Source organism: Aquarana catesbeiana, linkage group LG06 (assembly GCF_042186555.1).
Source record: "Aquarana catesbeiana isolate 2022-GZ linkage group LG06, ASM4218655v1, whole genome shotgun sequence".
Classification (NCBI taxonomy): domain Eukaryota; kingdom Metazoa; phylum Chordata; class Amphibia; order Anura; family Ranidae; genus Aquarana; species Aquarana catesbeiana.
In genome coordinates, this window is record NC_133329.1 from 54,277,648 (window position 1) to 54,292,851 (window position 15,204).

Sequence of the window (15,204 nt, forward strand, 5' to 3'; positions counted from 1 at the left end):
TATCCTGTCTTAGCTTCTGCCCCACGTTCCGGTACCTGTTCTGCCCGGCTGTTGATGACCCCCTGGCTTATGTTTCAACCACACTTCTGCCTGCTGATCCAGCAACACGGAGTTCCTGTTCTCAGTGCCTGTCCAGTGATCTGCAGCCATCGGGTTCCTGCCAAGGCCCAGCTGGTGCCACCTGCTACATCAGCCCTCGTGCCACTCTGTGTCCTTCACTCCCTGTCATCTCTACCAGGGGCGTTGGACAGGAGGTGCAAGAGAAGCCACCTCTACAGCTTGATCTCCACCAGGTACGTGATACCACTTGAGTAGGTTCCTCCACCCTAAACTCATCAAACCGGGGTTGATTTACTAAATCTGGAGAGTGCAAAATCTGGTGCATCTCTGCATAGAAACCAATCAGCTTCCAGGTTTTATTGCCAAATTTTAACTGAACAAGCTGAAGTTAGAAGCTGATGGGCTTACCATGCACAGCTGCACCAGATTCTGAATGTTCCAGTTCTAGTAAATCTCACCCACCATGTCTTTATGGAGCTGGCTTTGAGCACAGGGGCACAGTCATGCCAGAGTAGAAAGGCCCTTCACTGAACTATTGAGAATTTTCTACAATGTCTTTGCATCCTGCAGCATTACCAGTACCCTTTACTGGAAATATCTGAGCTGGGTAATTTGGGGGAGTGCCCACATACTTTTGGTCATATAATTTAGGCTACAGAGGGTTGGCATGGCAGACATATTTTTTTAGAAGAATTAAACAATAGCAGGCTCCATGTTTCTCCTCTGATAGATATCCCTTAAATACCTAAAACCTGATGGTAATAATTTTTGGTTGGCACTATTGGTTGTGGGTCTGAGGTATATAAGGAAGCTGCTGCTAGACTACAATGTTGCCTGCACACGTTTCAGTTCAATAGCTCCATATTCCCTCTGTTTGGCTATTCTGGGTGTATTTACAATAGCATGCATGGGCATTTTCTACTAAAACAATTTTTTTCTTTTTCTTTTGTTTGAATTGAAAAGGCAATGAGTGCTGACAAAGGGGTCATAGTATGTGTGGTATAAACAAATCTTTCTGTCATTAAGTTCTGTCATCAAGTTCTGGACTTGAGAAAAAATAACTCTTCAAATTGTACCCCCGACACACACTCACACACATTATCTCCTTTAGATACTTTTGGTGTTTAACCACCTCAATACCGGGCACTTACACCCCCTTCCTGCCCAGGCCATTTTTCAGCTTTCAGCGCTGTCGCACTTTGAATGACAATTGCGCAGTCATGCTACACTGTACCCATGTGAAACTTTTAACATTTTTTTTCACACCAATAGAGCTTTCTTTTGGTGGTATTTATTCACTTCTGGGTTTTTTCTTTTTTTTCCTAAAAAAAAAAAAAAGTTCGAAAATTTTGAAAAAAAAAAAGTTTTTCTTAGTTTCTGTCAGTAAATTTAGTAAATAAGTAATTTTTCTCCTTCACTGATGGGCGCTGATGAGGCAGCACTGATGGGCACTGATGAGGCTGCGCTTATGGGCACTGATTAGATGGCACTGTTGAGGAGGCACGAATATGCCACACTTAGGTCTCATGCACACAGGCTGTTAAAATAACGTTATGAAAACGCCAGTATCTTTGCAGTGATTTTTCTTGAACTTTTTTCAGCTTTTTTCAACGTTTTTGCAATAGCGTTTTTTAGCGTTTCTTGAGCGTTTTTCCGCGTTAGCGTTTTTTTAGCGGTTTTTTTTCAAATTTTTTTTTTTCAATGCAACAAAAACGTTAACAAACGTTGGTGAATGACGTTTTTGAGCGTTTTTGAGTGTTAGAGCGTTTTTACAGCTAAAAAACGTCTCTCAGAACCCACTGGTCCTGGGTTTTTTTTACAGCTTAAAAACGCCTATGCCATTTGCAGCTCAAAAACGCCTAGGTGGGCATGAAGCCATAGACTAACATAGACAGGCCTTTTTAAGCTGAAAGAAAAGCTAAAAAAAGCAGCTGTAAAAACGTCTGTGTGCTTGAGGCCTAATTGTCACTGATAGGTGGCACTGATATGTGGCACTGATGAGCACTGATAGGCGGCACTGGGTGGCACTGGTGGGCACTGCTGGGTGACACTGGTGGGCACAGATAGGCAGCACTGGTGGGCACAGATAGGTGGCACGGATAGGTGGCACTGATGGGTGGCACTGATGGACATTGATGGATGGCATTGATGGGCAGCAGTGATGGGCGCACTGATAGCCAGTACTGACTGGCATCACTAATGGCTACTGATTGCTGGCACTTGTGGGCACTGATTGCTGGCACTGGTGGGCACTGATTGCTGGCAGTGGTGGGCACTGATTGCTGGCACTGGTGGGCACTGATTGCTGGCAGTGGTGGGCACTGATTGCTGGCACTGGTGGGCACTTATTGCTGGCACTGGTGGGCACTGTGGTGCTTTATTGTAATCAGGGCACTGATGATCGGTGCCCGAATTACATTCCTAGATGTCCTCTGCGAGAATATACCGCGATTAGCTCTCCTCTCCTCACACTCTGCCGGCTCTTTGCAGAGATCGGGGTTGTGCCGTGTCCTAGCAACGGGCGCGCTCCTGCAGGCGCGCAAGAGCTGCCATTCTGGGAAGCCATTATATAACGTCCACCCAGAATGAGTACCGCACCGCCCAGCCGTCATTTGACGGTGGGTGGGCGGCAAGTTGTTAAAAAAGATACAGTATAAGATGCCAGTGAGTAATTCAGCCCAGCACTATTCAAGTATACAGTCCTTACTTCCTCTCCTGGGGACACCCTATCACACACAGGGTGTCATAGAGACAGGAAGTGAGGGAAAATTTCTCAAAGGGCAGGACAAATAGCAATGAAATAATATGATAGAAGTTCAAACACTTCCCCACATAGCCAAAGCTAAATAAAGAGAAGTTTGGGTAGTAGCTGAGCTTTAATTAGGAGGTCCCCAACCCCCAGGCCATGCACTGGCCTGCTGGGGGCTGGACTGCGTGGCAGGGGGGTGGGCGGCGGGTGAGCAAGCCAGCACAACCTGCACTGCCACCCTCCAACCACCACAGGGTACCCACCCTGCTTCTCCCTGCACCATTACTCCCTTCCCTCTCTGTGGTCACGTCACAAATGTGGGAAGAAGAGAAGAGAGATAAGGAGAAGGGGGGGAGGGAGGAGAGCCTGGCCAGGCCAGGGACAGGGGGCCTTCATACTGAGCTGACTTCAGGTTATAGGCTGCACCCCCCCTACCGACGTGACACACTGCTCCTCCAACCCCAGGTGGAGGGGTTGTTTTCCACAAGACCGGTCCCTGGTGCTGGGGAGGTTGGGGAACGATGCTTTAAATGATGTTTAATTCACTTATCCTTGATGTTTCCCCATCTTTGTGCTGAATATTAATCAAATTCTAGTTACTTGAAACACATTCATCTAGTTACCTGAAACATATTGATCTGGAGACCTGGGCTATGTGGCCTGCCAGGCGCTGGACAGCTTTGCTTCATTTTCTTCTTGGTAAGCCTATGAGCTCCCATCAGCCTGTTGACACCATTTCCATCAAACTCTAAGCAACATGTGACTGGGAGATTTAAAAAATGCGTGAGGAGGTGGAAACTCCAAGGATAGGTATGTTAAAAGTGAGATTTTTTTTTAATATTTGTTTTGGAAGGGCTGACCTTGAACTTGATCATGTCAACATTCATCTTACCTTTATTTAATGCCAGCTCTTAGTTCAAAAACAGATACCAACAAAATGTTGGACTTCCTTCCAATTTCTTAACACAGATGACCACCTTAATGAAAGAGTCCAAGAGGCACAATTTCACCCAAAATGCTCAGAGCGAGAAGGAAGGAACTCCAAGTGGGCTGGAAGGTCACTTTTGGAAGGCCTGACTGTGAGGCCGGTCATATGTCAACATTTACCTTGCGTAGAAATTTTAATCTGATCGTGTTAGCTCAAGAATGGTTACCAATGAAATGTTTGATTTCCTTCCAATTTTTTAACAGACGAATACATTAATGAAAGAGTCAGAGAGACGTAATTTCACCCAATTTTATTTTACGTGCTGTGATGAAGCCATACCATTCACAGAAAAGATGTATGTTTTGGCAATGACAATTTCAGATTGCTGTTCAGAGGTCCATCCAACAAGATGTACATGTAATGGGATATCTGTGGTGTGAATAATCAGACATCATCCTTCAGTGACTATAGCACAGGTGACCATTGGGTCCCTTCTTCTCCCAAGTCAAGGTGGAAAGTCAAAGTCAAGGTGGAAAGTCAAAGTCAAGGTGGAATGAGGAATAGAGGAAATGTATTGGTCTTATTAACCATCCCAAGTTGTAGCTATGGAATGACAAATATGAAAATGTTTTGTGTATGAAGAGCATTCTGACTACATTTGTTAAAAAGTTTATAAAAAAAAGAATGTAAAGAGGGATTTTAGATGTAATGTTTGTAGAACCTTGCATACATCAGAATCTTTGTGATATCAGGCATTGGGGGGTTATTTACGAAAGGCAAATCCACTTTGTACTACAAGTGCAGACTACAAGTGCAAAGTGCAATTGGAATTGCACTGAAAGTGCACTTGGAAGTGCAGTCGCCGTAAATCCTAGGGGGACATGTAAGGAAAATAAAAAAACAGCATTTTAGCTTGCACATGATTGGATGATAAAATCAGCAGAGGTTCCACTCATTTCAGATCTACCCCTCAGATTTACAGCGACTGCACTTCCAAGTGCACTTTCAGTGCAATTTCTTGTAGTTTACACTTGTAGTGCAAAGTGGATTCTCCTTTCGTAAATAACCCCTAATTCCTAAGCAAAACATAATGGGGTTGATTTTACAAAGGCAAATAGACTGTGCAAGTTGCACTTTGCAGTTGCTCCAGAGCTCAGTAAATGAGCAGAAGCTCTGGTGACTTCCATCATCCAATCATGTGCAGGAAAAAAATGCTATGTTTTTTTTTTATTTCCCCTGCACGTGATTGGGTATTCTTTGTAAATTTAAAGCGGGGGTCCACCTACATCATCTAAAAAAAAAAATATTAAAAGCCAGCAGCTACAAATACTGCAGCTGCTGACTTTTAATACATGGCCGCTTACCTGTCCCAGGGTCCAGCGATGTCGGCAGGCGACGCCGAGAACCCGCTCGGTTCTCGGCAGCTGCCGCCGCCATCCTAGGTGAGGGAATCAGGAAGTGAAGCGGTGCGGCTTCACTTCCCGGTTCCCTACTGCGCATGCACGAGTCGCGCTGCACATCCCAAGTGGTCCCCGCTCTCTCCTGGGAGCTGTGTGTTTCCCAGGAGACAGCGCGGAGGGACGGGAAGAGGCGTAGACTCCCATGGGAGTCTATGCCGGAAGTGGGTGCAAATACCTGTCTTAGACAGGTATCTGCACCCCCCTCCCCCCTGAAAGGTGCCAAATGTGACAGCGGAGGGGGGGAGGGTTCCGAAAAGCGGAAGTTCCATTTTTGTGTGGAACTCCGCTTTAAGCCTTACCTCATTTACTAAGCTCTGGCGCAACTGCACTTGCAGAGTGCAATTGCTTTTTGCAAAGTGCACAGTCTACTTACCTTTAGTAAATCAACCCCCAATGTGTGCACAGCACAGGGTACTGATGGACAGAATGGGGCACTACACATCTCTACAAGGCACTGCGCTAACTAAGTATCACTTACAGAAAAGTCATAAAGAAACTTTAAATGTTTTTTTTTTTTCTAGAATTCATCTTTAAAAGTATCTAAAGCCCTAAGAAATGTCATATATTGCAGCTTACCAGTCCTTAGGTGTCATAGCTGCTCTTTTATCTATTTTACTTTATTTCCACTCGATGATCATGCCAGTCACACACTTCCCGTAAATCACAGAAGATAGCTGGGCAGGTCAATAACATTGTTTGAGAGGAAATTACAGGGTATTTTTCTGTATCTGAAAAAAAATGATCTTAGCCTGAAAAAAGAAAACTATGCACCATCACATCCAAGGACTGGTAAACTGAAACATATGACATTTTTGTTCTTGGGTTTAGATATCCTTTAAATATCCCTGTAGATGGTGTAATCTTCGGAGACAGTTTAGGACTGCTCCAGATTTTTAATCAAAGGACCATTTTCTTCCTTTAAAATGTTATAGAGTGTCTGCTTGCCAGATACAGGCCAGCCCTTGATGTATTCATAGAGTTTCCTCATTTTCTCCTGGGAATATTTTTCAGCTCGTATGGAGTCATATTGTTCTTGAGTTAGCAGATCTTCAGAGAAAAGACCATCCAGGATGGGATCCACCAGAGCACAATTGGCTATCAGTGCCTTGCGATGTTTATCCACAAAGTGCTCCTCCTGGGTGTTGGGGGCAGAAGAGGAGGAAGCTGTAATCAGAAAAAAAATATTCACAAAACTTTACAAAAATGGGTCTTGTTCAGTGAGAATATATAAGAGTTATGGGTCTTTTAAAGCTTTTGAATTTTACACTGGAAGGAATTTTCCATGTTAGTCCCACTGAAGCCCTATGTCTCCTCCAGGAGGGTTCTACTTATTTGTAAGGGTTCTATCAAGCTTCCCATCAGGCATTTGTATGCATAGTGCCTAATATCTACTGCATTTTTAGGGCTTAAAAAACATGTAAACCTTTTTGCAAAACTGGTGCCTTCTTCTTGTGGGAGCTCCATGTTCTGCTCAGACTGCTATCAGCACTGCACAGCTTGGCTTTCAGTGGAGCTACTTGTGTCACTGGCCCAAGCAAAGTCTTCCTATTGCCTTAAGGAGAATGCACAAAGATGGAAGGTCCATAAATACTGTACCACATTCCCTTTCAGTGGATTCTCTGTGGGAAAAAAATGGCTTATTGGCTAGGAGAGATCTCTGTGACAAAGTTGCAAACAGCATCGAAGACTCAACGGGGGATCTCCACACTGCATCGCTACACCCATAATACATTGGCTGGATTATTTTAACATGAATACACAGGCCGCTGGCGCTGGAGTCTCTTTTTGAAATGTTAGCTGCCATGTACATACTTGGAAATAATTCATGAAAATTACTCTGCACTGAAACTCACTAAGGGCTGACAGACAGCTCACGTGCTGAAATGGTGTGAAGGGATTAATTAATCCGTTTGTGCCAAATCAGATTTGAAGCCAATCTGGCCAGTTTGCTTTGACCCAGTGACCAATGATGAGCAGTGAGGGGTAGTGAACCAGCTGGAACTTTCTGTAAGAATTGGGAGCAAAATGATCTAGTGACCGGTCCAACAAACTTCTTAACTAGTTCATTGTATGATGGGTCAATGTGGAAGACTGTCTCGCAGAATACCACCATCCAACTCATTGACGCATAATTGTCTGACCAGGGCTGTCACCACTGAAGCAGTTGGGGACTCTAATTAGACAGGGTCTGACTCTTATATCAGGGACAGGGCCATGGACAACTTTCAGCTAAAGACCAGAAAAATCTGTCACTGAACCAACACTGAGCCAATGGAATCATTATAAATGGACATGACTGAGGGACCTATCCGGTAGCCTAGTCTTATGGAAAGAAGTCTTCCCTACAGAATAATTGGTGATAGGACCTACTCTTATATTGCTCACCTTCTGAAGTAGATGGTGGTTCCTCCTCGGGCTTCTTTCTCCACGTAAAACCTTTTACTGAAAATAAAAAAAGCATAGACATTAATCTCTCTATCCCGACATGTTTTGTCCTACAGCAGAATTGTTCTTTTAATGCACAAATGTACAGTATATGCTTAATTATTTATTCAATAGAGTTTGCATGTTCTCCCTGTGCCTGCGCGGGTTTCCTCCGGGTACTCCTGTTTCCTCCCACACTCCAAAGACTCTGCTGGTAGGTTTATTGGCTTCTGTCTAAATTTGTCGTAGTATATGAATGTGAGTTAGGGACCTTACATTGTAAGCTCCTTGAGGGTGGGGACCGATGTGAATATACAATGTGTATGTAAAGTACTGCGTAAATTGACGGCGCTATATAAGTACCTAAAATAATAATATAACAGTGCAAAGATTGCTGATTGCTGCTCAGATAGCTGCCTACAGTAAGCTCACACCTGATTGGCTGCTTTGGGTATGGCATGTCATCATTGTCCTGTGCACCACCATGCTGTATAAGACCTTATGTGCACACATTGGTGGATATACATTTGATCCCCTGTAAACAGTCTGGGCTCTGAGGGTGCTGCCTGGACATTATGGGGTTGATTTACTAAAGGGATAAAGACTGTGCACTTTCCAAAGTGCAGTTGCACTCTGCAAGTGCACTTTCTCCAGAGCTTAGTAAATGAGTAGAAGCTCTGCTGACGTCCACCATCCAATCATGTTCAAGCAAAAATTCAGTTTTTTTTATATTATCCTTGCACGTGATTGGGTATTCTTTGCAAGGTGAAGCCTTATCTCATTTACTAAGCTCTGGAGCAACTGCACTTGCAGAGGGCAACTGCACTTTGGAAAGTGCACAGTCTTTTTGCCTTTAGTAAATCAACCCCTATGTCAATAGCCCCCAACTGCATTTCTTTAAAACCAAATCCCTCTATCCCTCATTACTCCTCATTTGTCCCTCTTTCGTGTCTGATGTATTGACCTCTATTAAAAATATATATATTTACTAGCTATAAAAAAATTTTTATTGATTTATTTGTAATTTTAATGGAAAAATGCAAAAAAACACATCTTTTTTTTGTGTGTCCTTTACCTACATAATTTGTGCCAAAAGGTGTCCCTCTTTCCCACCTCTGAAAGTTGGAACACATGTACAGTACAGGAGGTCCCCGAGTTACGAACGGGCTAGGGACTGTAGGTTTGTTCTTAAGTTGAATATGTTTGTAAATGGGAACAGCATGCGCAGAACGGCAGAGACGTTGATTTCCGATGTTCTGTCGAAAGTGCCTGCTGTCGAAAAGTGGCCGCGCATGCGCAGAACGGCAGAGACGTCACGCCGCCTCCCGTTCGTAAGTAGGAGTCGTTCGCAAGTCGGATGTTCGTAACTCGGGGACTGCCTGTATGTCTATAACCAGAAAAAGTTATTTTTATGTAACTGAGCCTCATTTATTTTTCACACTATCTGAAAAACCCTTTAGCAGCACCTCCGTACCTACTCTGGGTCCCAAGATGGTGCCCTGCATCTGTTTTGTGGCCTCCTTGTGCCCCTGTTAAAAACTGGTCCTGCTCCCGGGGGCCTATTGGTGACTCTGTCCACCACTGCATTTCTGGATATAAAGTGATTTTTGGTCCTTTGATTTTACAACAACCTTGTACCTGGAAATGATTTTTAAACATTGCTAACTATGTCCTATTGGCATAGCTCCCAACTGTCCCTGATTTTGAGGGACTGTCCCTGATTTGGAACAAAGTCCCTCTTTCCTTCTCATTTGTCCCTCATTTTGGTCTGATCTATATAGTTGTATATAAAATGCACTTTTTTTCTTTCAAAAAGTGTTTCCTAGTGCTAAACCTTTCATCCAATTTCTAAATTGCTGCATTTGTAAAATGTGGGTTTAACTAATCTTTTTTTGTTGTTTAAGTCTCCTTTAAGGGGGCGTGTCCTATTCCTTCATACTTTTGCTAAAGGTGTCCCTCGTTCCCATCTCAAAATGTTGGGAGGTACGCTATTGGGGGTTTAGAGAAGGACCCTCTTGACCTGAACTGGAAGAAGGCCCTGACTAGCCTGACTGTCTGGACTTCAAGTAATTCCCTCTGGACCTCTCTTCTTCTTTTGGTCCCAGAATCAAACTCTGGTTATTTATGAAGATTTGGAGTTTTAAGATTTGCTGCATACTTTTGGCTGCAGTAGGTGGTTTGTCTTGTTTTTCCTGCTTTTGTAGACTCTTAGTTACAGTAAGGCTACTTTCACACTGGGGCAGGCGGGCACCGGCGGTATATTTAGTGCCACTTCACCATAGTTTTAGCAGCGCTACTCGGCCGCTAGCGGGGCGGTTTTAACCCCCACTAGCTGCCGAAAAAGGGTTAAAACTGCCCACAAAGCACCGCTGAAGAGGCGCTTTGCCGGCAGGTTTGCAGCGCTGCCCCATCGTTTTCAATGGGAAGGGGCGCTTTAGGAGCAGTGAATATTCATATAGCACCAGGAGTAGAAATGTGCTTCAACCCAGCAGCCCAATGAACCTGAAAAATACTGCACACTACCATACCCAGACCAAAGGCGGGAAGGGAAGGGGAGAGAAGGGGGCTCCGCGGGTGAGAGAGCGGGCGGACCGGGCGGCTCAGTTGGTAAGCGGGCGGGTGAGAGAGCTGGCGAGCAGCTGGGTGGCTCGGTGTGTGAGCGTGCTGTTGGCCAATCAGGGAGCCGACAGGTGAGGGAGCAGAGGGATGACATCATTTCTCACCGTCTGCCCTGCATCCCCGCAGTTCCGCCCTAACTGTGCAGGCAGCCACCTGATTGGTAATCTGCTGCCTGACTCTGGGACACAGCAAGAGACCACCTTAGCAGGAAAGTGACACAGCAAGTGACAATTGTAGCAGGCAAGTGACAATCCGCAACGTGTGTCAGGTGACAATCAGCATCTGGTGGCAGGCGACGTGGCAAGTGACACGCTCAGGGCTCCCACTGATTCTACATTATGGTGAGTTGAACTATTTAATTTCTATATAACAATGTAATAATAGAAATAATGCGCTTCAATCATCCTGACGCCATAACAACCATGGTGCCCTGATGATTGAAGCGCCAACACCAGCCACTTGCCCGATAAATTGCCCCCCAAAAAAACATATTTTCTGGCAGTGCCCCTCCCGAGACTAGACTGTGGATCCGCCCCTGACCGTAAGATGTCTGGCTTTCACCCAGGCGAACCACATTTTATAAAACTTCTTAGGGCAGTTGCAGCCCATATAGGTCAGCTTGTACAAGGGTAAGGTAGCAATCACCATTGCTCTCCAGGCAGAGACCATTGGAGGGTCAGATGCCTCCCAAACAGACAGTATAGTTATTCTTGGACGCGCACTATTTTAAAGCGTGACATGTTTGTGATCAATTTACTCGGCGTGACATCATCTTTTATATTTTACAAAAAAAAATAAAAAATTGGGTTATGGATTTTTTGCATTAAAATTTAAAAAAAGGTGTATTTTTAGCCAAAAATTGTGTTTGAAAAACCGCTGCGCAAATATCGTATGACATAAAAACTACAACCCACCAATTTATTCTCTAGGGCCTATGCTTTAAAAAATTTATATAATATTGGGGGGGGGGGGTGCTAAGTAATTTTCTAGCAGAAAAAAAAACTGATTTTCACAAAAAGTGCCAGAAAATGGCTGGTCTTCAAGTGGTTAAAAAAAAAAAAAATATATATATATATATATATATATATTATAAACAAAAAATATGAAACCCACTTCTCCTGGTTATAAACAACATGCTGCTACCCTGTTTCCCTGAAAATAAGACCTAGCGTGATTGTCAGTGATGGCTGCAATATAAGCCCTACCCCCCAAATAAGCCCTACCCTGTTTCCCTGAAAATAAGACCTACAAGGACTTTAACTAGGGCTTATTTGGGGGGTAGGGCTTATATTGCAGCCATCACCGACAATCACGCTAGGTCTTATTTTCGGGGAAACAGGGTAGCCCAATAATGTATGTAACAAAAAGCAAGATACTCCCAATGGCTTACAAGTAATGAAAAATATTTATTTTATAATTTATAATTAATAATATTAATATATATTAATAATATTTTTATAAAATAAATGTTTTTCATTAGTTGTAAGCTGTGTATAAGCCATTGGGAGTATCTTGCTTTTTGTTACATATATATTATATACTTTATAACCACTTTGAACCTGAACCTTCCTGGGGAAGTCCCCTCTTTGCGTAACTCTTCATTCTCTTGCATCAGCTCAACCCAGAGCTTTCCAGGAACAATACCAGATTGTGGTATGTTGTCCCTTTAATTTCCCTGATTACGAACATCTGTTGGCTTCACAAATCTGCCACTAGGGAAATCTATAGCCCGCCACTGCTGATCATTTCTGACATTTCCTCCGATTCTCTCTCCTTCCGTGCCGTTCAATCTTCAACGTGTTCCACTCAGAGCAATGCCATAAGAAAATGACGATTGTATAATAATGTTTTTATACTCTATTTATATGCAACAGTGCTAAAACCGCGCCAGTATAAAAAGTTTAGACTCTGTTCCATGCTCAGTTTACTCTCACACGTCCTCCACTGAGCAAAGACATCTGTGCAATAGTGCATCTGTTTCCCATCACAGACAGGTTTTTTTAATTAATTTTTTTATGATTTTCTTACAGGATGAAGAGGGAATCTCCACGTTCACTCCACTAAATACAAATTGTTCATAATAGGTTCACAAAACCAGCACACACAGGATACATATCCTAAATCTGGCCATACACTATTAGATATTGTTCATTCAGCTCACCAGTTAAATAAAAAACGACCCAACAGATTCCTCCAACAATGCCATACAATGAATCCCTCTCTACTGGCTTATTGTAGTCTGACAGCTGCCAGTGGTGGCTAGACATGTGTAGAACGAAAAAATTAGCTTAGTTTTATTTCGTTATTTACATAAATTCATTTAGTTAAATTTGTTTCATTCGTTTTAATTCGTTTTCGGGATTCGTTTCGTTTATTCGTTTTCGAATCGATTCGAAAAGTTTTCAAAAAGTTTTCGAATCAATTTTGAATTTGAATCGTTTTCGAATTTGAATAGTTTTCAATTTTCGAATCGTTTTCCAATTTCCAAAAAGAATAAAATAGAATAGAAAAAAAAAGGAATAGAATAGAAAAAAAATTTTTTTTTTCTATTCTTTTTTTTTTTCAAATATAAATTTTTTTATTTTTCCATAAACAAAGAAAAAAGGAATGAGAACAGAAAATCAATATAGAGAACATGTTACAGTGTTCAACATCCTATTTGATGTTCATGGTGAATACATGACCTATTGTTAATAATTACATCGATATTAATGGTTAAACATTCAATGCTTATGATGAACATATACTGATAGAAACCATCTGAAAATGAATATAGATGATTGTTATGTATCGCTACTTCTTCGTAGTTATATGTTTGGTTGAACCGCATGTTCCCCTAATTCGGAAAATATCCCAAAAACCAAATAGTTGGGAAAATTTTTTTCTATTCTATTCCTTTATTTTCTATTCTATTTTATTATCTTTGGAAATTGGAAAACGATTCAAATTCGAAAAGTTTAGAATTTGAAAACTATTCGAATTCGAAAAGTATTCGAAAACGATTTGCATAGGAAATTCGTCCGGATTCGAAATTTCGTTATTTCGGGTTTAGTTTAAATTCGGTACTATTCTAATTCAGATACATCTAAATTTCCAAAATAACGAGAATTCGTCCAAATTTTAATTTGGAACGAACCGCACATGTCTAGCGGTGGCTATCAGAGTAGCCGAACATTAGCTGCGTCTAGTTTGGTAGTCCGTTTTCTGCCTGGCTCCTTCAGTCAAAGGATACCAGGAGGGAGGGAGCCAACCAGACCACCCACCAAGCAAATTTTGTCTGTTTCATTAGAAACTGGCTGAAATTTCAAGGCCTCGTGCACACTGGACGTTATAATAACATTATAAAAACACCAGTAGCTTTGCAGTGAGTTTTTCAACATTTTTGCGTTTTTCAGCAGTAGCGTTTTTAGCGTTTTTTTTTTTTCAATGGATCAAAAACTTTAAAAATTGCTGGTGAGCCACATTTTTGAATGTTTATCGGTGTTTGGAGAGTTTTTACTACTGAAAAACGCCTCTCAGAACCCACTACCCTGTTTCCCCGAAAATAAGACCTAGCGTGATTGTCGGTGATGGCTGCAATATAAGCCCTACCCCCCAAATAAGCCGTAGTTAAAGTCCTTGTAGGTCTTATTTTCAGGGTAGGGCTTATTTTCGGGGAAACAGGGTAGGGCTTATTTGGGGGGTAGGGTTTATATTGCAGCCATCACTGACAATCACGCTAGGTCTTATTTTCGGGGAAACAGAGTAGTTTTGGGGGTTTTTTACAGCCAAAAAAAATGCCCCAGCCAAAAACCGTTGACAAAAGTCTATGTGTGCATGGACACATAGGATAACATGCTGGAGAATTCATTGACTGTAGAAAAAAAAAGTCTGACGCCAAAAACCCCCGCTATAAAAATGTCCAAAAACGTCCAGTGTGCATGAGGCCATATAGTGTAGGACCAGCTTTATTATTCAAATGAGTGACAGTCACATAAGATAAATATTTAGCCCATAGCCAGCTTTACCTTTCTCCAGTGCCTTCTTAAGGTCCAAGGCCACATCCTTCTGATTGATGGCGTCTAGAACATCCACCGTCAATTCAGGTCCATAAGAATTTGTGTAGTGACTCAATATCTGATCCACTACATCACCAGTTTTTGCCTTCTCTAACATTCTCCTGGGAATCTTTCTGTAGCCCCTCTCGATTTCCCAGTCTCTTATTTTGCCACAGAACCTCTCGAAGTTGTCCTCATTCAGATCATCCAAGGCAGCGAGCAATTCATCTCGCACAGTCCGTGCCATCCTCCCCTATGTGGTGCCTCAAAAGATACCAAACCAAACTTAGCTCTGTCTCCAGCAGTTCGCCTGTTCTTCCACTTCCACGGAAATGAGATCTGCAAAATTCTAGCTGAAAACGAAAGCAATTTATTCATTCTTTTCCCGCCTTGAAAAAAAAAATCACTGTGACTTAATTCAAAGTCAGCCCCAGGCTTGTGTCAGCCAGAGGAGGTCAGCTTGTTTTTTGGTGCAGCAGTGAAGATCTGGTTGAATGTCCTTTTCTGGACTGTTGGACATATAATACAGCTTCGTAGATAAAGAGGACGTGGACCCCAATCCTCCCTCCAACCACCACCTGAAATATAGTAGTAGTTCATTTCCTATAACATCAATTTCCTCTTTCAGAAATTTTTTATCTGCACTAAACTTTCCCACTTGAGCCCAACATGTGTTATGTACAACCGTTGTGTGTCATAACTGCATAGCTCCCAACTGTCCCTGATTTGGAGGGACTGTCCCTGATTTGGAGGGACTGTCCCTGATTTGGAACAATGTCCGTCTGTCCCTCTTTCCTCCTCATTTTTCCCTCATTTTGGTCTGATCCATATAGTTGTATATAAAATGCATCTTTCAAAAAGTGTTTCCCAGCGCTAAACCTTTCATCCAAATTCTAAATTGCTGCATTTGTACATTTCAAAGGCCAA

At 42.5% G+C, this 15,204-nt stretch overlaps 1 protein-coding gene across 1 annotated transcript; it reads right to left on the reverse strand.

The window, feature by feature from the left end:
• Positions 1 to 4,032: 4,032 nt before the first annotated feature.
• On the reverse strand, positions 4,033 to 14,653 carry LOC141148425 (apoptosis-associated speck-like protein containing a CARD). The gene is made up of 3 exons (XM_073635922.1): positions 14,248 to 14,653; positions 7,583 to 7,639; positions 4,033 to 6,361 (listed from the first exon to the last, which is right to left on the reverse strand). Exons 1-3 carry the CDS (start codon positions 14,522 to 14,524, stop codon positions 6,072 to 6,074), a joined length of 624 nt encoding a protein of 207 aa, XP_073492023.1. The 5' UTR covers positions 14,525 to 14,653; the 3' UTR covers positions 4,033 to 6,071.
• Between the last annotated feature and the right edge of the window lie 551 nt (positions 14,654 to 15,204).

Coding starts and splice junctions, on each gene's coding strand:
- LOC141148425 (XM_073635922.1), bottom strand. CDS start 14,524: ATGGCACGGACTGTGCGAGATGAATTGCTCGCTGCCTTGGATGATCTG. Junction 7,640..14,247: donor TAAGAAGGCACTGGAGAAAG/GTAAAGCTGGCT, acceptor TTTTATTTTCAG/TAAAAGGTTTTACGTGGAGA. Junction 6,362..7,582: donor ACCACCATCTACTTCAGAAG/GTGAGCAATATA, acceptor TTCTGATTACAG/CTTCCTCCTCTTCTGCCCCC.